The sequence below is a fragment of the Mustela erminea genome, chromosome 12, assembly GCF_009829155.1.
Source record: "Mustela erminea isolate mMusErm1 chromosome 12, mMusErm1.Pri, whole genome shotgun sequence".
Taxonomy (NCBI): Eukaryota; Metazoa; Chordata; class Mammalia; order Carnivora; family Mustelidae; genus Mustela; species Mustela erminea.
This window is the reverse complement of record NC_045625.1, coordinates 1,375,685-1,399,971: the sequence shown is the minus strand read 5'-3', so window position 1 is coordinate 1,399,971 and position 24,287 is coordinate 1,375,685. Positions and strand designations below refer to the sequence as shown.

Here is a 24,287-nt window from a genome sequence, read left to right as displayed (position 1 = left end):
AGGCAGGGAGGGTCCAGGCCAGCGTGGGGCTTCACCTACCGAGTGTGGTGCTTTGACCGGAACGGGACTCGCTGACAAGCCTCGTTCTGTAACCACAGATTACGCTTTTCCTGGGAAGACAACAGGAGAGGGGCGGCGGGGGCGGGGGGGGCAGGTAGGGGTGGGAGCTGCCCCAGGGCAGAGAAGGTGGGCTGTGGGGGCTTCAGGCACTCGCCCCACGCGTCTAGGTCCCTGACCTCCCCGACCTGTGGCGACTTCCCCGGGCGCCCCTTCCTCCTGCTGTCCTGACCGCCCACCACGGCTCTTGCCTGGTCCCAGGCACTGGACTCAGTCTGGGCCGTCTGGCCCCGTGCTGCCCACTGCCCCGGCCTATGGCTCTTGCATCTGAAATGCCCTCCTCACCCCGCCACGCCACCTCCTGTCCCCGCCCCACTGTGTCATTGCCAGCCACTGTGCAGATAAGTCCCTGGAAAGAGAGCTCCATGGGTGCCCCCCCCGTCTTGCTCTAAAGCCTTCTGTGGCTCCCCCACTGCCGCCGAGTCGGACTAAGGCTTCCCACGTGCCTGGCTGTGCAGCTGTGTTTGCCATGCATGCCCTCAATCCCAGGGAGGCTCGGCCACCCCCACACTCCTGTATGTGCCCCTCCCTCTTCTGTCTCTGTGGGCTCGGGCTGGACCTCCTCCCTGTCACCTGGCCGTGTCCTGCACACTCTCGGTCTTTGCAAGGTGACCTTTCCCAGGAGGTGTGTCCCCGCCTTGGGGGTGGCTGTGCCAGGACAATGCCATCGCCCCTCTGTGCTCTTTGCTCCCTGATCATGGTCACCTGTGTCCCCAGCCAAGCACAGTGCCCAGCAAGGGTAGGTCCCCTCCGTGCTGCTGCTGGGCAGGGGGACGACCATGTCCCCGGCACCTCCCAGGGGGAATGCTGACCTCTGTACCCTCTTGGGTGAGCTCCTTCCAGAGGGCAGGGGTCCACCTCCCTCTGTGGCTTCGACCCTATCCCCTAACCTAACCCTGGCATTGCTGTCGAGCCAGGCCCACCTGGGAACGTTTCTGCCTCAGGCTGCCTCACCGGCGCTCCTTGTAGGAACGGCAGGAGGTGCTGAGGCAAGGCTAGAACTGGCTCCCACCCCCGCCCGGCTCAGGGATTCCGCCCGAGGCAGCTTGCCCTGCTGGGGGGTCAGTGCCTCCGGCTGGATTCTCCGTAAGGGCTTGGGTCCCGTAGCCCCCAGGCTGGTGCTGGCCGCCTGGGTTGCTGCGGGCACCGCCCCCTGGTGGCCGGCGGGAGGGCAGCGGCGCGTGGACGGCCAGAGCTGGACCGCGGGGTCACCCAGGTCTGCGCGGCTCCGTGGGAGTTCGGGGCCTGCCAGGTGCCCGTTCCCCCCCCGAGCCGAGAAGCTGCTCAGGTCGAGGTGCTGTTTTCTTCTAGTCCAAGCTGGGGGGTCGAGCGGCCGGGCAGAGGGAAGCCGTTCCGGGAGGCGGGGGCTTGGCTCTCACCCCTGGACACGCAGCCTGTGGGTCGGTTCCCGGTCTTAGTTTGCCGGTGTGTCAGGTGGGGTTCGAAGGCCTGCCGCTGCGGTGGCTGGTGGCAGTGCCCCGACCGTGGGGCTGGGGCTGGGGGTCGGCCCGCTAACCCCCCCCCCCCCGCCTCCGTTGCTTTCAGGACTTAGCGATGTACATAAACGAAGTGAAGCGGGACAAGGAGACCCTGAAGAAAATCAGCGAGTTCCAGAGTTCCATAGAAAACCTGGTAAGTGTGGCCGATTCTCCAGAGTGGAGGCTAATTAGGGCCCCACAGCACGTTTCAGAAGTAACTTCCACGATCTCCGTATTAAATAAGCCGGCGGGGACCCTACGCTCTCCGTCCCGGTCGGGGAAGCAGGCGCAGCCACGCACAGAGGTGGCCTCTCGCCGAGGGGCAGGTGCTGGAGGAGGAAGTGCTGACCCCCCGCCCTCCCTGGCCTGGACTCAGGACACAAGGTTGTGGCTGCTGGGGGACCCTGAGGCTCCTTGCCCGCCCGGAGCTCCGCTGTGCCCAGGAGGGACAGTGGGGCAGGTTAGGCTGCCCTGTCCCCGAGCGGCCCTCGGCTCCTCCCCTCCCCCTCCCTTCAGTAGTCAGGGCTGAGGCCTCCCACGACCTCTCCCCAGCCTGGTTCATCAGAAGCTCAGCCTTGGGGCATCGGGTGAGCCACTCTGGCCTGCCAGGAAGAGGAGCTGGGTCGTCCCAGAAAGCAGACTCTTGCTTCTCTGCCAGCCTGCGGCAAGGTCTCAGGTCTGCCGGGTGTGTCGGCTTTCCGCACCCCGACACCGCTGACCTCTGCGGCCGGGCCGCGCTCTGTTGTGGCGTTTGTGCCGTGCCCTGCAGGGACTGAGCACCCCTGTGTGTGCACCCCACCCTCGGGGATCCCAGACCTCCCCGAGCATCGCCTGAGTACAGAGTCACCCGGCGGAGCCCGCTGGGTTTGCCCCCGACCCTTTCCCTGCCTGGCCCCCTGAACTGGCAGAGTCTGGGTGAGTCTGTCCGGGGCACATCGACACGGAAGCTTGGGCAAACAGCATTATGATGTGATCCCAGTGTTCTGTCTTTTTAGGAAGAGCTAGAAATGCCCACGTGTAAAGGAGGGAAGGATAGAGGTGCCCAGCACCCTGGCTGTGGCCTTAGCCCCCGCGGGGTCCGGGGCTGCCATGTTTTCCCTGGGGATCCTTGATGCTTTCTAAGGGGTACACGACGCAAGTCGTGGTGTTCTTGAAGTTTCTAAGATGTGAGTCAGTGAGTCATCGTGTTCTTTAAATAACAAAAAGAACACAGTGGCGGCGAGCAGGTGCGGACCGGTCCTGGGGGCAGGGTGCATGCTCAGCCCGCGGGTGTCTGCCGAGCCCACCTTGGGCAGGCAGAGGAGACGGAGCAGGGGCCCGGAGGCAGACAGATGGGCACGGGGCTCACCCCACCGTGTGTGACCCCGGAGCTGTGCTGCTCTCAGCCTCGGCCCGGCGGCTCCTGCAAAATTCAGAAAACCCAGACATCCGCTGAGAACCGTCCGTCATGGCACCACGGCCCTCCCCGTCAGTGTGCTGGAACATTCCCTTCTTCCCTTTCCTGTCCCGACAGGCGGTTTCTTTGCAAGCCATGCAGGGCATGCGTCAAGACGTGCCTTCTCTGAGTCAGAGCAGAGGGGAGAGACAAGCCAGTCGGGCATCCCGGCCGACCAGAGGGGGTTTGGACTGGAAGCCGCCCTCCCTCTGATAGGCCCCGTTTGTTCTCCTCAGCTTGGCTTCCCAGGGTTGGGCGTCTGGCCCTTCTTACTGGGGCCCGGCTCTGGGCTCCACACAAGGGCGGCCTGTTGCCATGACCCAGGCCGTCAATCGCTCCTTGTTCCCGCAGCACGGCTGGGGCAGGGCCCGTCCCCCGTCCCCACCGGCCTCTCCCGCCCCGACCTGCACCCCAGCCAGCAACCGCCGGCTCGCGTCACCCGGTTCTGTCATCTGCGTCCACAGGCAGCGCACCTGGAGGGGCCCTGGGCTGCCACCCCTCCTCTCTGCGGAGGTGCGGGGCAGGTGGGACCCCACTGGGGCGCTGGGGCTGACCGCCGGGCCCTTTCTTTCCAGCAAGTGAAGCTGGAGGAGTACGGGAGGCCGAAGATCGACGGGGAGCTGAAGGTCCGCTCCATCGTGAACCACACCAAGCAAGACAGGTGAGCGGGCTGGCCCCGGGCTGCAGTCGGGCCCCGCTCCCCAGCGGCCTGGGAGCAGCCTTTCCCGCGGAGAGAGCCGCCTGTCCGCCCGGCCCCGTGTGCTTCCGCCTCACGCGCTTCCTTCCTGCTCCTCGACACCATCCCCACCACGTCCGCCAGCGGCTGCCTCGTCCGTGGCCCTGGGCTGGGCTAGAGGGCAGCCAGAGCCCTGGCCGGTGAGCTCCCAGGCTCCCCCGGGGCGGCCAGAGGCAGAGCGGCCGTGCGCCTGCGAGGCACTGCCCGCTTGTCCAGAGCCCTTCACGTGCACCTGCTCTGCGCAAGGCCTGGGGCTGTGGCAGGGGCCACGGGAGGTAGGGGGCCTGTCCCTCTGGGGCTCCCATGCACTGGGGGGATGGAGCATGGAGGCCTGAGGAGCCCATATGAACCTTGAGCCATGGGGGTGGGAAGCCAAGGGGGGCTTCCTGGAGGAGGTGTAGGGAGCGGCTGAGACCTGCTGGGGGCTCAGAGGAGGCAGCTGAGCCAGGCTGGGGGCGGGAACAGCCCGCCCGCCGCCCGTCGCAGGCTGTCCCGGGGCCTCAGAGCACCGGCCACTGGGCGCGCTGACGGCCGCCTGGCCACCCCGCTGGCCGCCCCGCTGGGCCAGGTACTTGTTCCTGTTCGACAAGGTGGTCATCGTCTGCAAGAGGAGAGGCTACAGCTACGAGCTGAAGGAGGTCATCGAGCTGCTCTTCCACAAGATGACCGATGACCCCATGAACAACAAGGACGTCAAGAAGGTGGGCCCTGGGGCGCCTGCTGGGGCCGAGGGAGCTGTCGCGGGGCGGCTGCGAGAGCAGGGTCAGCCGGAGTGGAGGTCAGCACTGACCCCGACTTGGGGGCTCTGCGCAGTGAAGGGGCCGCCTTCCTTCTGTCACCCTCTCGTCACTGTGCCTTCTGTCGACAGCACCCGGCTCTGTGCTGTGTCTTTGACTCCGGCCTGGGGTGGGCGTCATGGGATGGGGGAGGGGCTGCAGGGTGGCTCCGGAGAGCCAGAGTTTACACTGGGGCCGTCTGACGCAGCCCACATTGGCCCCTGCCGGAAGCAGCCTTCTTTGGGTGGGGGCTTGGGGCTGACTGTGGGGTGTCCGCTCCATGTCCAGCCTGGTGGGGGGGGGTGTCCAAGGCTGTTGGGGGCGGGGCCATGGCTGCTAGGAATGGGCGGGCAGTGGCTCTTGGGGTGGGGGCGGGGCTGTGACTGCTGGGGGCGGTGCCAGGGCCTGGGGTGGGGGAGGCCACACGCAGGTGCTGCAGAGTGCCGCCCTGACTCTGGGAGGTGGGACCAGGGATGCTGGGTGCGGCTGCCTCCCCCTCTGGTTTAGTCCTGCTTCGGCAGAGGCCACTGTGCCCCAGGGCTTGAGCACCTGCTGTGCACATCCCTTGCTAGATCTGGGGGCCAGGAGCCAGTGTGCTAAAAATCCCAACTCTGGACCTCAGAGCTCGCAACACAGAATGCAGGTTCCACCTGGAAGGGCTGTCGGGGGCGACCCACTCAGCCCCACCCTCCTGATGGACAGTTCAGACATTCGGACGTCCAGAACCCCTCCTGAGGCTTGGGGCCACAGGCACAGTCCCTCCTGGGTCTCGGCCCCGGGCCCCTCTCCTCGGGGAGGCGGAGCCTTTGCCCCTGGCGGTGGCGGGTCCTGGGCTGTGGCCCCTGACGCTGGGCCAGGCTGAGACTTAATGACGCGTCTCCCTTGTCCTCTCTCTCCTCATGCCTCCTAGTCTCACGGGAAAATGGTAAGCGCCTGGGTCCTCCTCCTCGGCCTTCACCCGCTCAGGGCCCCGCCAGCCCTTCCTTTCCGGGCCTGAACGGCCGTGGGGACCCCGGCTGGGCCCGCGCAGGGCCAGGTCCCGGCTTTCTCCTTCCCTCGTCCTGCGCCCTGTGCCCTCATCAGGACGCGGCCCTGCGTTCCTGCCATCGCTGGGGGTAGACAGGAGGGCCGTCTGGCCCCTCCGCCTTCTCCCCTCCCTTCTCCCCTCTCCCCTCCCCTCCCCGACCCCCACCCCCGTCCCCCTCCCGTCTCCTCCCTCCTTCTGGTCTCCTCCATCTTCTCCAACACCAGCGGCTCAGACTTTCCAGGCTCTTCTTCCCAGGCCCCTTCGAACGCCTCTGGAGGCGGCCGGGCCTGGCGGGCGGTCCAGGGAGCCACGGCCGGCTCCGGCGCAGGCGCTCCCAGCCCTGGTTTCGGGGTCGTTTCCCTTCAGAGCAGGGAGTGTCTCAGGCTCCCAGTTGGGAGCTGAAAGCGGGTGCACCGAGGTGGCGGGAGGTGGCGGAAGGGCCGGCGCGGCTCTGAGCACAGGCTCCCTGGGGACCCGCAGACCGGCCTGCTGAGCCCACAGAGAGTTCAGCGGAGGGCACAGCTTGGAGCGGGTGGGAGCGGCATCCGCAACATCTCGTTAGAGGGTGTGTGCACACGTGTGTACACGCACACGCTCACATATGGGCAGGCGCGGGCACGAGTGCCCGGCACACATGTGTGCACGCCTGGGTGTGCACAAGTGCCTGGTACACACACATGCACACACGCGTGCACTCATAGGCAGAGTACCTGGTATGCGCACTAAACACCTGCATGTGCGTGCGCGGGCACGAGTGTCCCGTACACGCGTGTGCACTTCAGGGCGGGCCGAGGGCCCGGTACACAGGTGCGCGTGCGTCCGCGCGCCCGCAGGCCAGCCGCGAGCCTGCCCCTTCTCCCGCAGTGGTCCTACGGCTTCTACCTCACTCACCTGCAAGGAAAGCAGGGCTTCCAGTTCTTCTGCAAGACGGAGGACATGAAGCGGAAGTGGATGGAGCAGTTCGAGATGGCCATGTGAGTGCGCGAGCGACGTGGCCGCCCTGGCACCCCCGCGGGCCGGGCCGGTTTCAGACGCCCGGGACCGAGACGGGTCGTGTCACCCCGAGACCCGGGCTCACCTCGGTAGCACCTTCGCTGCTTTTCAATCTGCCCGGGCCGGCGCCCCTCCCCTGGGACCCCTGCGGCCCCGAGGCGGAGCCTGGCACGGCCGGCCAGCTAGGAAGTGAGGGGCAGGGGTGGCTGCGGCACCGGTGGACGCCGGGTGACCCACGTCCCCCACGCCTTACAGGCGGCGGGACGGCCACCGTTTTGTGCAGGCACAGGGCTCTTCCCACGAAATCTAGAAGGAGCTCCCGTACATCCAACAGAGAAGGGATCGTTGGGGTCCCCAGACACACCGGCCGCTGAGGCCAGAGTGGGTCCTAGGGTCAGGCAGGCCGGGGGCCCCCAGGCAGGAGTGCTCCCCTCCCTGAGAAGCACGCTCGGGTTCTGCGTCTCCGTCTGGCCTGTCTTTGTCACCTCCCGTGCATCCAGCTCTCGCGCCGTCTGGCCGCGGGCGTGTTCGGAGGGGAGGAACACCCGGCAGCCGCGCATGCCCCCTAAAGCCTCCTGGCTCACCCCTGAGCTAAGCCTGTTCAGATTTTACATCTCAGGCTTGCGCACGGTGAGATCCCTAAGGGCACGTGGCTGAGTAGCGACCCGTCTACCAGAAACCCTCACCGTCCTCCCCGAAGGAGCACGTGCCCGCGCCGCACGCCCGGGAGCCCCCACCCAGACCCTCGTTCTGCCCGGGCTGTCGGGGCAGGTCCAGCCTGAGGCCTGGCCTCCTGACGTCCAGCCCGGCCTGCTCCTGAGCCTGGCTGGCCCCCAGGTCCGCCCCAGCTCCGTGTCGCTCAGGGCGTCCGGGCCTCTTTCCCTCCGGTCAGGTCCAACATCAAGCCAGACAAAGCCAATGCCAACCACCACAGCTTCCAGATGTACACGTTTGACAAGACCACCAACTGCAAAGCCTGTAGAATGTTCCTCAGGTGAGGCGGCCCTCTGGCCCGGCCCCTACCTGCCCGCCCTCAGGGAGCCGGTGCTGTGTCTGCTCTGTGTCCCCCTGGCCCTGCCCCTCCGCCCCCCAGGCCAGCCCTGTGCTGGGCCCAGAGGGGCTGGGGAGGGTCCCTTCAGTGTCTGACCATCCGGGCCCTTGGGTGTTTGGATCCAGCTGGGAAAGGAGGGGCTGTCCCCGCGGTGCCCCCGTCCTGCTGTGCACAGCAGCCTGGCAAGGCCAGCAGAGGTCCCGGAGGGGAGCCGGCACCGGGCCCCCAGGAGGGCAAGGGTCTCGGGACCAGGGCTTCGAGGGTTGGGCGATCCGTGGGGCAGATGGTGAGGTGGGCCTGGTGGTCTTTGGGCCACGCCCTTGGCTCAGAGTCGTGCTCTTGTCTCCCCCCCCCCATAGGGGCACCTTTTACCAGGGCTACCTGTGCACCAGGTGTGGGGTCGGGGCACATAAGGAGTGTCTGGAAGTGACGCCCCCCTGTAAGATCAGTGAGTATTTCCCCTCCTGGCCCCCCGCACATGAGCCCCGGGCTGACACGGCGCCCGTGACCCACCCCGAGCTGTGGGTCCCCCGGTTCACAGCTGCCCCTGTGCTTTGCTCCTGCCTGGCCTTCTTTGGGCATTCTCCTGTCCCACCGCCGACACCCCACAGGGCAGGGGCCCGGTGAGAAAGACCAGGGCCCGCAGAGGGGAGGACACCTGCCCCAGCTCACCCACACCAGGGGGTCCCGCCAGTGGGCGTTCCGTGCCGCAGCGCTCCCTCCTCACCGGGGGCTCCCGTGCTTCTCTCTGCCTCTTGCACCCGGCCCCGTTCCGGTTTTAAACGTGTAGAGCCTCCACCCCAGACGGGCATGGAACGGGCATGGCAGTTGCGTGGTTTCTGATCACAGAGCGATGCCAGTCATGACTGTTCCTTACCCCTGGTTCTCCTGCACTCAGACGGGTCTGGCCTTGCTGAGCCACGGCTACGGCCACGTCAGTGTGCCCACGTGGCACGCACACACGCACACACGCACACATGGCACCTACACGGCTCCTGTGCTGTTCGTGCCCGCGTGTCGGGGGAAAGCTGAGGCTCGGGGAGGGGAGGCGACCTGAGCCTGCCCGACTGACGTCCAGGCTGCCCGGGCTCCTCTGGGGGGCAGGCCTCTGGGGGAGCGCGCGGCCTGCAACAGCTGGACGGGCAGCCAGAAAGCCCGAGATGTTCTGAAGGTTTCGAAGCCGCCCCAGGCAGGGCTGGCTGGATCAATTGGGGACACTGCGGCGTGAGCCTGGGAACCGGGGTACCTGCCGAGGGTCAGCTCTGCCCCCCACAGTTCACGTGGGCACCCCCGATCCTCCCACAGGCCCCTGAGACAGTCCATTGCCCTGTGTCCATGCTCGGGGAAGCTGCCCTCGGAGACAGGGTCAGCTGCCTGCAGGCAGATGGACGAGAGTCCGGCCCGCTCGGCCCCACACGCCGCCCGCAGAAGAGACGATTCTGTCCCTTCTTCGTTTACTGTGACCCCTGGCCCGGCGCCCCGCCTGGGAGGGGGGTCCGACAGGTCAGGCAGACCCCCTCCTGCGGCCGCTGGCCTGACGCAGCCCCCTCTGCGCCAGGGACCTCCTCTGGGCTGGAAACCCCGGCCAGAGCCCGTGGGCACGAATGCGGCTTTTCCGCTTTGCCCGCCGATACTGCCCTCTGGTGGCCGCGTTCCCTCACACGGCGGCGGGACGGTTCCTTTTTGGCTTTTTTCCCGTCATCCTAAAGGTAACATAATTACTTACCGAAAATTTGGGGACAAAAAGAGAAGAAATTGAATAAAGGAGACAATAAACAGCACCCCCAGACTTATAAGAAAATAACCAAATGTGGCGTTGTGATGTATTTCAAGTTTTCTGTTGCGGAATGAACCTTTTGGGTTTTTCGTCTCCTGAGGATTAAAAACACTCATTTCCCACAGAGAGTTGGGGACACATAGAGAAGAGCGAAGGAGCCGATCGTCCACGCAGCCCCCACCAGCCGGGACCGCCGGTCTCCGGCGCGCCCCTCCCCCACCCAGTCTGTTCTCACGCTCGCGTGTTTTTCGTCGCGCCTACACTTAGGGGCAATTTCGTATCTTTTTTAAGCTGAAGTTTTCTTGGGCATCCTCCCACGTCATCAAAAGACCGCGGTGGGCACCTGGTTTTGTTCTAGAAAGTTCCGCAGCTGGGCTCGGGCTCCGGGCCGTGCCTGTGACCCACAGCAAGTCGGCTTTAACCGTTGCCGCCAGAGCCGGGCTGTCCCAGAACGGTGCTGCCCCCCCAGACAGCCTCTCCCCGGAACCTTGCTGCTGCCCTCCGTAGCGTGCCCCTCTCCACCCAGTGCCCCCGGGGCCGTAGGGGCTGTCAGAAACCGTCTGTCGAAAGCCGTCTGCCACCGTGTCGCATGGTGTTATGGTCACATGAGCCACGCGCGTTAGCCATTGGGGTCCTTGCTTTGTCCGGAGGTGCAGCGGCGGCCCCGCTGGTTGGATGGCTGGGCCAAGCCGGTGCCTCTTCCTCCCCGGGGGCACCCCAAGGCAGGCAGGAAGAACCTTGGGGACATCCGTGTCCGGGAGCTGGCAGACGGGTGGTGTGTGTCCTGACGCCTCTCGTCACCTACCTGGTGCAGGTGTCCCTCATCAGGCGTGGCAGGCTGGCCTTTGAGCCCACCTCCCCCTGGGGATTTCTGGCACCTGCCACCATCCGAGCGGAGGCGGCCCAGGCAGGAAGCCCGTTTGCCCGTCTGTGTTCCCCGGGAGCCCCGACAGCCCGTGCCCCGAACGTGCCGGCAGAAAGGAGAGACGCTCCTGGTCGCCGGCCGGGCGCCTGTGGGTGGGGCCCCCCAGCTCGGGGCCTTGCTGGTGACGCCTCACATGCTTCCTTTTCAGGTTCCCCTGCAGACCTGGTGAGTCCTCCGCATGGCTCCCTTCCCGCCACTCTGACCCCGCGCAGCCCTGCGTCCCCGAGCCAGAGACACTCCATTGTTCCTGATCTCTCCAGGCCCGCGGCCGCCCTTGCTGGCACGCGGGCCTCTGGTGCTCACCTGGGGCCTTCGGTTTCCTTCACGGCCCTCAGTAGAAGTGGGTCCCCCTGTCACAGGAGGCCCTTGGCCCGGCTGCCCACCTGTTCGCTTGTGGGCTTGTGGGTACCCAGCTCTGTGACAGCCGTCCACCCACCAGCCCCCACCCTGATGGGGCCGAGAGCCCTCTGAGGGCTGACGTAGGGCAGACGTCCCCACTGGGGGTTCAGTCAAAGTAACCAGCACTTACGGGGTGTTTGCGGAGGCTGGCGTGTGGTACGAACATGCCCTCAGGGAGGAGGGAGGAGCTAGCATTCGCGTGCAGGCAGCAGGACATGTCCCAGACAGAGGACAAGCCCCAGGCTCAGAGCATGGACACCTCCCAGGGCTGGCGTAGTCAGGGCAGCCTTCTTGGAGGAGGTGGGAGTTCATGGTAATGGATACATGTCCCAGGACAACAGAGGGGCACCAGGGTGGAGGGTGGAGGTAAGAATGGGGGAGGGGCTGTCCCAGAGTGAGGCCGTGTCACAGCTGCCCGTGGGAGTCTGCGATGGGTCCCTCTCCTCCCCCTGTTCCTGCCGCGACCTTTCTTTCTCGGGGGGTGGGGGCAGGGGGCGGACAGGGGGTGTCCATGCCGGGGCAGCCCTCCCTGATCACTGTGGTCTGTCCTTACCCTCACAGGACGCCTCCGGAGCAGGACCTGGTGAGTCTGTGGGACTCGGCCCCTCTCAGCTGCCGTCCAGGTCCACGGTCACTCTGGGGTTCGGGCCTGGGCCACTGTGACCTCCCAGCCTCAGCCGGCCTTCTGGGCTCCAGGCTCCCAGGGAGCGTGCTCTCTCTGCGGCCACGTCCCCGGGGGCCGTCGTGCTGTCTGATGACTGCCCAGCATGGGGAGGGTCAGGATCCTTCTGGGGGGGACTTCAGTCAGAGCCCCCACTGCAGGTCGTTCTGGGAGGGGCTTCAGTCAGACCCCCCCCCAGCAGGGTGGGCCGCAGAGAGGCCGCTGCTGTCCCTTTGCTCGTCTCCCCACATCCTCGTGCCCCTGCTTTGCACCATGTGCCTGGAGCGTGGCTTCTGGCTGTCGAGGGTGGAAGGCATCACGGACCGAGCCGCAGCCTAAGCCGGGCCCGTGGCCCGAACGTCAGGAAGCAAAACCAGAGCCACAGAGCCACGCTGTGGCCGGGGGATGCCCGTGTCGGGACCGGCCTGCAGACGGGCCCACACGCGGCCGGCAGGGTCAGAGCAGGACTCGGGCCAGGAGTGCCCAGCCAGGACCCCCATTTCAGCCCCGGAGCCACCCCAGCCAGCTGTGGGTGGCCTTAGCCAGCCCCTGGGCCTCGCTCGCTCTGGCCCCCCGTCTCTGCCTTCAGGGGCACCCCGTGTCTTGCTCCACACACTGACTCAGTTGCAGATTGGGACGGGGGCTGGGGAAGCACAGCAGGTGCCACTTGAAGTAAGTGGCCGCCGCCGTAACAGGCCCTGAATCCGTTAGTCCCACGGTTTCCTTACGACAGTTACCAAGGGGACCTGGAGTCTCACGGGAAGAACGTAGGGTCCCTCACCCAGGAGCCCTCCGGGGCCGAGGTCAGTGGCGGGCAGGCTGCCGCCAGGACTGAGTCACCAAACGCAGGCCCCATGCCGCCCTGTGCCCGCAGGTCCCAAGATGGTGGCCGTGCAGAATTACCACGGCAACCCGGCTCCCCCGGGGAAGCCGGTGCTGACCTTCCAGACGGGCGACGTGATCGAGCTGCTGAGAGGCGACCCTGAGTCTCAGTGGTGGGAGGTGGGTCCCGGGGCCCCAGGGCAGGGCTGGGGAGGAGGCCACGCGCGGGGGAGGGAGGCGGGCTGTTGGCAAGACCTGCGTTCCCTCCCGGGCAGGAGTCCGGGGGTCCCCAGCCCTGTGTTCCTCGGGGTGTCTGCTTTCACGGGGGGCGGAGCGTAGCATCCCCTGCCGTGGGTCTCCTGCGGCGACGGGGCGGTCAGGCCTCATGCTGGCCCCGGGGTGGGGCGGGGGGAGCCCCCGGGACCGAGACCCACCGCCTTCCCCCCAGGAGGTGCCACGTGGGGGAGCCGAGACAGCCATGGACACAGGTCGTGTCTGGGTTGGTGACAGCTCGGAGCCACGACCCTGTTCTGTGAACAGGCCCTCAGAGGCAGAGCCCTCCTGCGCCACCTCCCCGGCCCCCGAGACCCACGGGGGTCCGCGTGGTGCCACGGGAGCTCGGGGCGCTCAGCCCAGCCTGGCCGACCCGGGGGACGGAGACCTGCTTCGAGTGAATATTTGTTGGTGTTGCCGTGGCTGTGACTTCGGTCACTTGCTTCGTGACAGTCCTTTGTCACTACCCGCTTCCTGATGAGTTTGTTGTACTCGAGCACGCCGTCGCGTGACTGGGTGCTCAGAAGGCGCAGGAGGGAGGAGGGTCTGCGGTCCTAAGTGTCCCCCTCTGACCCCCGTGGCGGCACCCGGCTCACACGTCCCCAGAGCTTTCGGTCCTGGGTGGCCTTGCAGAGAGGTTTTGCCGGCGTGCACGGGGGAGGCCGAAGCGGAGCTGCCGGGAGGACGTGGGAAGGGGTGTGGGGAGCAGAGGCCGAGCCCCGCCCCTGCAGACCCTCCCCGGCCTCTACCCGACCCTGCCCCCATGGGCGCACCCCTCCCGGTCGAGAAGCTGTCCCTGCGAGGCCTGGAGGGCAGCGGGGGTGGGGCTCTAGCCCCGGCTCCGAGCGTCTCTCAACGACTTCTCTGGGCCTCCGTGTTCTCCTCTGTGAAGTGGGGACGCCCCCAGCCTTCCGGCCCGGCGGTCAGGAGGGCAGCTGAGGCCGCAGCGGGGGTGCTGCCGGCACGTGCGCGTCTTAGGACCTGCCCTCACCCCGTCCTTAGAGTGAGCTGAGCCGCACGGCTGTGCCCGCCCGACGCGCTCCCGCTGGCCTGGCCTGGCCCCCATCGGCTGTCTCCTTCCAGGGTCGGCTGGTGCAAACCAGGAAGTCGGGCTACTTCCCTAGCTCATCCGTGAAGCCCTGCCCCGTGGACGGAAGGGTGAGCACTTCCCCACAGAAGCTTCTGCAGCACGTGGCCGGGAGGCCGAGGGGTCCCCCGGGGCTATCTGGGCTTGTTCAGCACATCCTTGCCAGGTGGCCGTCGTGAGCTGGCCCCAGAGCTGGGGACTGTGGGGGCCGAGGGGCAGGGGCTGCCGTCAGCCTGAAGGGCTCAGCTAGTTGGGTGCTGCATTTTTGATGGTTTTAGAAACACAAAATTGGGCGTTTCTGCAGCAGTTGTAATGGTCAGAAGACCAAAAATGTTGCCTTTCTTCAAATTTTAGGGACTCAGTCTTCAGGCCTTACAGAAAGGGGAAACTTACAGGGGAGAGCGCCCCCAGACATTAGGATTCAGAGCTAAGCTTCAGCATGTTTGGAAAAAAGGCCTTTCGTCTGAGTAGTGTGGAGCGAATCTTCCTGTTACAAAAGGCGTCAAGCCGTCAGTCGCGAATCACGGAATCACCCCACCGCCCTCTAAAAAGGGCATTTAAAAGTGCCAGAGGGAGATGTCTCCAGAGGGAGCAGGAGGGGGTAGGGGACACCACGGGAGCCCTGGGACACCCTCTAGGCCCCGCCAGCCTCTGGCCCCGTCTGCCCGTGTCAAGGGGACTGGACCACAGAGCAGGTGGTCCCTGCCCTGGGCCTCAGTTTCCCCACATGGTGCATGGGGTGGGAGGGGCCAGGCAGTCCACGAGGCCTTGCCTGGCCTGTGGCACAGTGAGGGAAGACCAGGGTTGGGGGCTCTGGCTTATGAGGGCACGGTGTGGGGTCTCAAGGCTGCTGGGCCAGCGTGTGGCCCGCCCCCTGGAGGACAGGCCGCTGCCCACAAGAGGACACCGGCCCCCGGGGCCGTGAACCCGTCTGTGGCACAGAACTGTCGCTGTAGTTCATAGTTCATGCTCCCGTCTCTGCGGGGACCCGTGCCCTAGCCTTTGGTCGCTACAGAGTCCATCAAACCCCCGGGATCGCCAGGGCTCTGGGGCTAAGTGCACAGACACCACGGCAGCCCGTGCCGGGCCCGAGGGTCAGGTCCTCGGTCATGACGTGCCCGCCCCGGCCCCACTCGGGGCAGCCCCCCCGGGGGACGTTAACCTGAACGTTGTCTCCCGCAGCCGCCCGTCAGCCGGCCACCATCCCGCGACATCGACTATAGCGCCTACCCCTGGTGAGTGGGGGTGGTCCCGTGAGCCTGCGAGCAGTCGGAGTGGGGGCCCCAGCTGCCCCATGCTTGTGTCCGGGGAGGGCTGAGCCTTGGCTGGCCCTATGACCGGGGCCCTCGGGAGGCAGGTTTTCCCCATCGTGGAAACAGGTCATTGGGTTATCGTGGGAGAGTGAAGCCCCCCCATTATTTTGTACGTGAGCTTCATCATAGAAAATATAGGAAAGTGGGGCCAAACGTGAAATCACGCACGTCTGCGTGGGGCAGCTCGATGGGAACCTGAGCGGTTGGTTAACGAGAGCCTGACGGGTGGCGTTCTGGGGGCGAGTCACAGAACAGGTCAGCTCGGGGGGCCGGTTTTTACGGCTCCGCCCGCCTGTCCCCCACGGTCTTGGACCAGGGACCGGCCTAGGTGGTCATGACTGCCTGTGCTCCGTGCTCTGCATGGCCACGGAGCCACGGGCAGCTCAGGTGTGGTTAACCCCTTCCCCGGGGGTGTCTGGCCTCGGGGTTTCCATCTGGGGGCTCACCCCATGCCCAGGGGTGTGACAGCCGCACCCTCGGGGTCCCGGCCTTCTCCACCCCTGCGCCTGGCCGCCCCCTCCAAGCCCAACATGCTGCAGTTCCATCCCCCTGGTGCCGTGCGCCCCGCACTCCTGTCTGGGGTCGAGGGACAGGACTGGCCTGTGACGCGCATGGGAGAGAGTGACAGACAAGTTCGCCTCCCGGTGCGGGTTCCAGCCCAGCTGCGTGTTGTGCTCCGAGTCCCCAGTCGGCCCGGCGGTGGTGCCCGTGGAGGGGTTTGTTTGGGAGGGGGCGGTGGCGCTCGCCTGACTGTGTCTGGGCTGGGCTGCCCGTCAGTGAGGCGGCAGTCCGTCAGTCTGTCCGACCCGGTAACGGAGAAGAGCGTGGACTCCTGCATGTAGCAGCGGAAGTCAGAGCCCCACACCCGTGTGTGTCGTTAGGACCGGCTTTTCCAGATTCGCTCGCAGATCGGCTTCTGTAGAAAACCCCCCAGGGCCGGGCTGAGGTCGGGGACCTCATTCCTCTCCAGGATGGTATCACACTGTGTGCACCCCCCTTCAGGGGCTCAGCTTCCTCCTCCCCCCATGGCTCCCGGTGCAGGTCAGCGTGTCGCAGAGGCCTGGGTGTCTTCCAGGAGGCGCCCTGTTAACACCTGGCCTCGTCCCCCTGCTAGGTTTGCGGGCAACATGGAGAGGCAGCAGACGGACAACCTGCTCAAGTCGCACGCCAGCGGGACCTACCTGATCAGGGAACGGCCGGCCGAGGCGGAGCGCTTCGCCATCAGCATCAAGTACGTGGTGGCCCGGGGGGCAGGGAGACCCCTTCCCTGGGGGCACTCTGGACCACGAGCCCATGCCCCCATGGGCTTGGGGTGGCCGTGGACTTCGTTGCCTGAAGCAGGACACTTTGGAGATGAAAGCGTGCCAGTGGGTCTGCACAGGGTCGCAGGCCCGGGACACGTGTGACCACCCTGCCCGAAGCCTCGGTGGGCCTGGTGCCGTGGCTTTCTAGGTTGCAGAGCCCAGCCAAGTGCAGTGCCAGAGTGGGGCAGGGATTTCCTGAGAGCTTAGGGACATGGCAGCGGAGTGTGGGCTGCGGGGCCAGTCCGTGGTGCGGGCAGCAGGCTGGCACCCAGCCACGAAGTGTGGCAGAGCCGTCCCTCACCTGATAGGAGTTCATGCGGCACCTGCTGGGAGCCTGGCCTGCAGGGCTGCCTTGTGGGGCAGAGAGCCGTCCAGGAGCTGGGGGTGGGGTGAGCACCCCCTGCCCCTGCTGACTTTAAGTCCCGGAGAAACTGGGTGATCAGCCATAACCCCCTCCCAGGAGGGGCCGCTGGCCAGCCGGCATGGGAATATTTGCCCGTTGTTGGTTCTATTAGTGGATTTCCAGTTGTTAAACCAGCCTTGCGGAGTGGCCCGCTGGATGCTTCTTTTTTTTTTTTTAAATCATTGTGGTAGATTTTTTTTTTAAGATTTTATTTATTTATTTGACAGACAGAGATCACAAGTAGGCACAGAGACAGGCAGAGAGAGGGTGGGGGGAGCAGGCTCCCTGCTGAGCAGAGAGCCCGATGCGGGGCTTGATCCCAGGACCCTGAGATCATGACCTGAGCCGAAGGCAGAGGCTCAACCCACTGAGCCACCCAGGCGCCCCTAGACTCCTTCTTAATACTGGGTTTATGTAGGCGTGCACAGGGCAGAGAGTCAGTTCGCCGGGGCTTACTGAGGATTTCCGCGTCTAGAGTCTCAGTGGGTGCTGGCGTGTTTCCTTCCCCGGCGAGGTCTGTCTGGCTTTGGTAGCCGCGGCGAGGGCTAGCGTGCTATTAGGGGAGGAGGGGCATGAGGAGGCTTTTCTGAAGGTCACGTTTGGACGGAGGACGCCAGCCCAGGAGGTGAGGGTGGCGGGGGCAGCCCTGGCGGGCGGGGGCGTGGCCCGGGTGGTGACTCGGCGGCCCGGACCCTTTACCAGGTTCCACGACGAGGTGAAGCACATCAAGGTGGTGGAGAAGGACAGCTGGGTCCACATCACGGAAGCGAAGAAGTTTGAAAACCTCTTGGTATGTGGTCCTGTGGCTCCCATGGCCTGGTCCTCGGGGTGAGGGGAGGGCCCGGGTCCCTCCACACCAGAGCAAGGAGGAGCGGCTTCCTGTACTGTGCTCCCAACAGGCCGCCCTCACGGAGCACCAGGGCCCGAGGGGCTTCTGCGTCGCTGGGGAAGACCAGGGAAATGAGTCTGGAGGCTCCTTGGGACAGTTTCGGGCCTCGGGACGGTCCCCGCGTCAGGACTCCTGGCTTCCCTGGGGTGCACAGTGAGGGGAGGGCCCAGCCTGCGCCCCCACCGCCCCCTTCTCCAGCCAGAAGGCAGGCACAGGCCACCTTAATGTGATTTTAAAGCGAGATCTATTGTGCGTTTTCTAAACTGCGAGCACCCCGTGGACCGAGAGGATCCGACTCGAGCCCCCAAGCCCTTAGGCGGCCCGCTGAGGCCGCAGAAAAGCACCAAGTAAAACGTTTCCATGGTCTCCCACCCCCCAAACCCAGTGTGAACCTTCCAGGGTGAGTCCTCCTGACCTTGAAGAGTAGCTTAGGTATGGTTTTTGCCAGGCTTTCGAACAAAACCGTTGGCCATACTGAGCTGTCGGCCTGCTTTTCAAGGCGATAGACTTTGCCGTTGGCACAACCCTCTCCTCCCCGGGCTGGTAGCCACACGGCCTTCGGTCACCTGCACCTGCTGTTCTTTCTGGGAACCCTTCCCTGCTGTCGGACGCGTGGGGTTTCAGGCTTCTCCATCAGAGAGCGGCACCGAGCCTCTGAGTACTGGTCCTGGCCATCACCCCTGACTTTCCTTGAGCGGCAGCTGGAAAGAAACGCCGGCTCGGTGGTCTTTGAGATACAGACCACCCACCCTGGCTGGGTGCTGGGCAGAGAGGACGAGTACCAAGTGAAACTGAGGCAGGAGAGGGAAGCCAGGACTTCCCGGAGGACTGGGAGGACTTCCCGGAGGCGGTGACAGCAGCAGTGAGCACATGTGTCCCGCAGGAGCTGGTGGAGTACTATCAGTGCCACTCGCTGAAGGAGAGCTTCAAGCAGCTGGACACCACGCTCAAGTACCCCTATAAGTCCAAGGAGCGCGCGGTCTCCAGGGCCTCCAGCCGGTCCCCAGGTAATGCCCGCACTCCTGGCACGCCAGCGTTCACCCGGACGCGACCGGTTCGCCCTTTTCCCACGGCCCTGGCTTTCACTACATCCCTGAGCTTGAGGAACGCTTTCTGGGGGACTGACGCCAGGAGCCCCTGCCCATTCCCCACCCTGGGAGCAGTGGCTCAGGCCCCCCAGCCCATCCCAGGGACTCTCCTGAGCCGGGGTGTCCCGGTTGGTCCACAGGACGGGTGGGGAGTGTGGGCTCTTGGCGGCCGCTCCGGGCTCCGGGGCTTGGCACCCGTGCGCAGAGTCAACACAGGCAGAGAGCGGGGCAGGTCCCGTCTGTCCTTCGGTCCCTCCCTGTGCACCCCAGCCCCCCGAGGCCCTCACCGTGAGGGAGCCGGAGCTGGTCCGCGGGCCAGGCTCACCTCCCAGGACAGGAGCACACCTCGCTCCAGACCCACCTGGAGCTAGAGGCAGGGCGAGCCCAGAGTGTCGGAAGTCCAGCCCATGACTGTCCGCCGCACCAGCCCCCCGCCCCAGCGGTGGGGCAGAGCAGGGCAGGAGAGGAACCGTGACCTCCAGCAAGCACCGGTGTGCGCTGGGCCGGCTCCTTGGAGGAGTCGTTTCTGAGACCCTGGAGGCCGCCCACCCGCCGGGAGGAGGTCCAGATGCTCCAGGGAACAGGCCCAGAGAGGCGGAGGGAGGGGCTGCTCCCAGGCCGTCAGGCTGCCCCGCCCCGCGCCCCGCCCCCGCCTGCTCACGCCCCGCCCCGCCCCGCCCCCGCCCCCGCCTGCTCGCACCGGGGCGCACCGGCTCTCACGGCCTTTCTCGCCTCTTTGCAGCTTCCTGCGCCTCCTACAACTTTTCTTTTCTCAGTCCTCAGGGCCTCAGCTTTGCTTCTCAGGGCTCCTCCGCTCCTTTCTGGTCAGGTACCGCTGGTGCTCGGGGCGCGGGGGGCCGGCCCGCCGCCTGCCGGCCCGCAGCCCCCGCCCGCAGCTGCCCGCAGCCGGCCCGGGGCGGGGCCGAGGGGCAGGGCCAGGGAAGGGAAGGGCTGGCCCCGGGGGCAGGGCGGCGGTCACGGTCAGGCTGGGCACGCCCCCCTCGCGCCCTCCCCTCTCAGGCTCGCGCCCCCCCACGGCCACTCCCCAGCTTGGCAGCCGCTGTCCCTCCCCACTTGGGAGAGCTCTGCCTCCGGTAGTGGCAAGTAGCTGGCCGGCCACCTTCGGGGTGAAGGCGGGCGCAGATCGGGCGGGCTTCCCTGGGCGGGCCCTGGAGGCAGGGGGGCGGGGTCCCAGTCAGCCCCGACGGCTCGGCCCTCCGCTGCCCGAGTCAGAGCCTCTCCCCAGCCGCTGTGTGCGTCCCTTCCGTCAGAGACGTCGTCCCCTGCTCACAGGACTCCTGGGTCCCCCACTGAGCTGCTCTAGCGAGGTGTCCAGTTTGGTTTGGGGATCTGGAAGTCGGGCCCCGGGACCCTGGGGTCCGGCTTCAGGGGCTCCATCAGAGCTCAGGCTGGGAGCTGGGCAGCGGTCACTCGGCTGACCGCTGGCCGGGTGACACCCGTGCAGCAGGAGTGCAGGGGGAGGCCCTGCGAGAGTTGTCGTGGTCAGAACACGAGCCTCTGCTCCGATCCCGTGATCGTACTGGGCTGCGACGGCCCCCACTGTGGCCGGCACCTGCCCCGGGTGCCGTCACGGGAGGCTCCGAGAGGCCGTTGCCTGTCGGTCTGGGTGGAACTGGAAAGCAGTCTGTGCCATCAGAACCTTTTTGTGGGCAGAGGGCCAGGCACCAGGCCGCCCGCTGTGTGACCCTGCTCATCTCCCCCAACAGTGTTCACACCCCGTGTCATCGGCACGGCCGTGGCCAGGTACAACTTCGCTGCCCGGGACATGCGGGAGCTCTCGCTGCGGGAGGGCGACGTGGTGAAGATCTATAGCCGCATCGGCGGAGACCAGGGCTGGTGGAAAGGCGAGGCCAACGGACGGGTGAGTGGGGCAGAGTGGCCTGGCTCAGCCCGGGGCGGGTTCGGGCAGGCGGGCATCCCCGCGCTCCTGCCCCAGCACTGTGCCCACAGCCTCTGAGCCGCAGACCCGGGCTGTCCCCGTTGGAGCTGGACCCAGACCCATCTGACACCGTATCTGTGCTCAGTCCCGTCCCAGGGTCTTCTGTGGCCACGGCAGGGGGAGTGCGTCACACGCAGTGCTCACGTCACTCATGCGTACCAAGCCCCCGGTGCCGCCGAGAGACCGCGGGATGCGAGCGGGGCCCAGGAAAACTCACTGGCCTCGCTTGCACCCTGGGGAGATGGGAGGGGCACACCGTGTTCCCACCTGCCCTGCTCTTCCTGAGGACTCTCTGTTCCCTGTCCACCCTGTGACCCTGCAACACGCCATAGCTCCCTATTGCTGAGCCCTGTCTGGATGCCCTGGCTTCGACCTGGCTCTGTCAGCACTCACCCAGCTCGGCACTGGAGCCCCACATGAGGCAGAGTTGGGAATGTGCAGCTCTCCCTGGGGCCGCGCTGCCCGCAGGCAGGCACACTGGGCTGTGGAAGGTCCACCTGCCTTGGCCCCCACCATTCTGTTGCCAGGTGACGGGATCCCGTCTGCCTCCTCCTAGCATGTTGGCTGCCCTCTGGAGGCCTGGGGTCAGATCCGTTTTCCACCCCATAGCCCTTCAGCAGTGTGAGGCCACCGAGTCTTAGGCAGCTGACCTGAAGGGCTGAACCACTGGCTGTCAAAGTGGCCCTTGGTTTCCAGTTTCCCAGGTGACTCAGAACTGCTGGTTTAGAGCCTGCTGGTGTAGATAGTCCTGTTGCTTTGACCCTGTTTTGAAGTGTTTCTTTTTGGCTGTGGCAGTTCTTCTTGCTTTAAAGGCTACTATGCTATTAGAACAAGCCGACTTTTGTGGGGGAAGTTAGTGCTGTGTGTGGCAGACCTCAGTGTCTCTTGTGTTACTTCCAGCTTTTTTGTATTCTTATGTTTAAGGTAGATGTAAGATAAAATGTTACCTTAAAACAGAATTTGAGAGCTAGTCTGATCTCACGGTCTCTGCCTTTTAATGGGCATGTAGCCCGTTTATACTTAATGTAATTACTGAGCTGCTGAGAGTTAAAGCCGTCATCTTTCTGTTTATTTTCTATTTGTCACATCCATTTCTTCTTTCTCCTCTTTTCTTGCCTACTTATGAATTAGTCAGTTTTTTGTTTGGTTTGGTTTGCTGTTCTACTTCCTGGCCCCTTGGCGGGTCTATGAGTCACACATTCTTTTCCTATTATTTAGGTAGTTACTCTTGGGATTAGAGTGTGCACTCTGACTTCGGAGAGCCATTTTAAATTAGTACATTTACTACTTCCCAGGTGACACAGAGACTGTACAACTTTTGACTGTACTTGTGTTCCTCCCAACTTTCGTGCAGCTGTTGTCATGTATCTTAATTCTTCGTATATCTCAGCCCCGTGAGACATTATTTTTGTTTTAAGCAGTTAGCGTTTGCTTAGAGTTACTACATATTTACCTTCCCCAGGGCTCCCCCATTCCTTCCTGCTTTCTTGTATTTCCATCCAAAACCATGTTCCTGCTGCCTGAAATTCCCTCTTCTAGGTATGTTGTTGTTGTTGTTTGAGTGTGAATCTGCTACTAATAAATTCTTAGTTTTTGTTGGAGCTGAACTCCTCTTTATTTCATTTTCTTCTTTTTATGTTCTCATTATGAAATGTTTGTAACGTATGTTGACACAATTTTAAGCGTAAAGAGAAGCTGCTGTAGCACAAAGAGCTCCACACGCCCAGATTTAGCAGTTAAGAGTGGTTTGCACATTTGCTTTATCTTTGTGTCTTCCCTCCCTCTCTGCTACGTTTCTCCTAACCGTTCAGTAGTAAATTGCAGAAGTCCTACCCTTTCCCCACAGCCCCGAAATACTTCATTGTCCTATGATCAAAGACATTCCCCTTTGACAGAATATGATTATCTAATCCACGGTCCATATTCAGATGTCAGCAAGTGTCCCAACTGTGTCACGTCCACCCTAAATGAATGTGGCCCTCAACTCTCTTTGTTCTACAACAATCCTCAGCCTTTTTTGGTCTTCCATGACTTTGACGTTTTTGAAGAGTACAGGCCAGTCATTTTTGTAGAGTTTTCCTCCATTTAGGTTTGATATTTCTTTTTTTTTTTTAAAGACTTTATTTATTTATTTGACAGAGAGAGATCACAAGTATACAGAGAGGCAGGCAGAGAGAGAGGAAGGAAAGCAGGCTCCCTGCTGAGCAGAGAGCCCCATGCGGGACTCGATCCCAAGACCCTGAGATCATGACCTGAGCCGAAGGCAGCGGCTTAACCCACTGAGCCACCCAGGTGCCCCAGGTTTGATATTTCTTTGTGATTAGGTTGATTATTATGTATTTCCAGTAGGAACACAGTACATATGTTCTATCCTTTTCAGTACTGTAGTGTCTTATCCAGAGGCATATGACGTCAGTTTGTCCTATTATTGTGACATTAATTTTGATCATTTGGTTAAGGTGATAGTCTGCCAAGTTCCTCCACTGTGAAGTTACTGTAATTAATTAGTAACTTCCAGGGTAATTAATACTTAGAAACTATTAAATATCCTGTTCCGCATCTAACTTTCACCTATGAGTTTTATTCTTATCATTCATTGGTGAATTTTGTCTCATTAGTTGTTCGTAATATGGTTGATTTTTCCAGCCATTGTTTCTTTAACACTTTTTAGGTGGCATCCGACTGTAAGGGAACAGCCTTCCCTTCTCTTGGTCATCCCTGGGGGGTTGGTCATCCCTCCAGGGGGACCTGCTTCCTTTTCGTGAGGAATCATGTCGAGCTCATTTTCAAATAGTACTCTTTAGGGGATAAATTTGAGGCTAACAGCATTTTCTTTTAGCAGTTTGGTAATATCATTCCATTGTCCCCGGTTCCATCATTTCTGTAAAGAGCCAGCCAACTTTTTTTTTAAGGGCAGGGAGGGAGAGAGAGAGAGAGAGACAGACAGACAGACTTTCAAGCAGGCTCCACGCCTAGCACAGAGCCCGACTCGGGGCTCGATGCCACGACCCTGAGATCATGACCCAAGGCAAAATTAAGAGTTTGATGCTTAATGGACTGAGCCACCCAGGTGCCCCAAGAGCCAGCCAACTTCTCAGTATTGCTTTTCTGCAGGAAATTTTGCTATTACTCCCCAGTGGGGGGTTATATTTAAAAAAAAAAAAAAAAGAGGTTTGGTATTTATCAGTTTTACTATAACGTGCCGGGGTGTTGTTTTCTCTGTATTCACTCTGACATTTGTTGACATTTGTTGAGGTTTTTAACTCTGGCTTGATGTCCTTGGTCAGTTGTGGACGTTTCTCCCAGCCGTGTACCTGCTCTGTGTTCCCGTTTCTCCCTCAGGGCTGTATTCCCACGGGTGCCACGTCCTTTCATCTCGCCCAGACGCTGTTGACCTTCTCTGGCGTGTTTTCCACCCGTTCCCTTATTTCCCGTCTAGCTGCTTTCCACCGGCCCATCTTCCGGTTCACCGATACTTCCTTCCTCTCTGTCTAATCTGTCACTAAACCCTACTGGGTTCCAAATTTCAGTCCTATTTTCCACTTTAGGATTTCTGTTGCTCTGTGGTTTCTGGTTTTAGTTCTCTGGTATGTTTTTATGCTATATCCTGGGCTTTCTGGAACATGGGTGCCACCGTTACTTACATTTCCTGACTGATGACTCCTATCCCAGAACGACCTGTGGACTGGTTGCTGTCAGCTGTGTTTTCTCTTAGTTCCTGTCACTCCGTCCTGACTGAATGATGAGCTTGTGTAGAAAACACCACTGAGACT

General features: G+C 63.2%; 1 protein-coding gene across 8 annotated transcripts in view; it reads left to right on the top strand.

Annotated features, from left to right (window-relative positions):
* Nucleotides 1-24,287, top strand: part of VAV2 (vav guanine nucleotide exchange factor 2) — a 152,009-nt gene that overhangs the window by 123,088 nt on the left and 4,634 nt on the right. For 4 of the 8 annotated variants that reach the window (XM_032307820.1, XM_032307821.1, XM_032307824.1 and 1 more), the window contains 17 exons: nt 1,663-1,749; nt 3,606-3,691; nt 4,335-4,467; nt 5,453-5,467; nt 6,434-6,543; nt 7,455-7,556; nt 7,973-8,061; nt 10,464-10,480; nt 11,276-11,297; nt 12,250-12,377; nt 13,554-13,628; nt 14,740-14,792; nt 15,985-16,101; nt 17,280-17,367; nt 18,350-18,473; nt 19,297-19,383; nt 20,282-20,436. In XM_032307820.1, coding sequence (XP_032163711.1) covers nt 1,663-1,749; nt 3,606-3,691; nt 4,335-4,467; nt 5,453-5,467; nt 6,434-6,543; nt 7,455-7,556; nt 7,973-8,061; nt 10,464-10,480; nt 11,276-11,297; nt 12,250-12,377; nt 13,554-13,628; nt 14,740-14,792; nt 15,985-16,101; nt 17,280-17,367; nt 18,350-18,473; nt 19,297-19,383; nt 20,282-20,436 — 1,488 coding nt within the window. The remainder of the gene's footprint in view (nt 1-1,662; nt 1,750-3,605; nt 3,692-4,334; nt 4,468-5,452; nt 5,468-6,433; nt 6,544-7,454; nt 7,557-7,972; nt 8,062-10,463; nt 10,481-11,275; nt 11,298-12,249; nt 12,378-13,553; nt 13,629-14,739; nt 14,793-15,984; nt 16,102-17,279; nt 17,368-18,349; nt 18,474-19,296; nt 19,384-20,281; nt 20,437-24,287) is intronic. The other 4 variants (XM_032307823.1, XM_032307818.1, XM_032307822.1 and 1 more) reach the window with 3 other exon arrangements.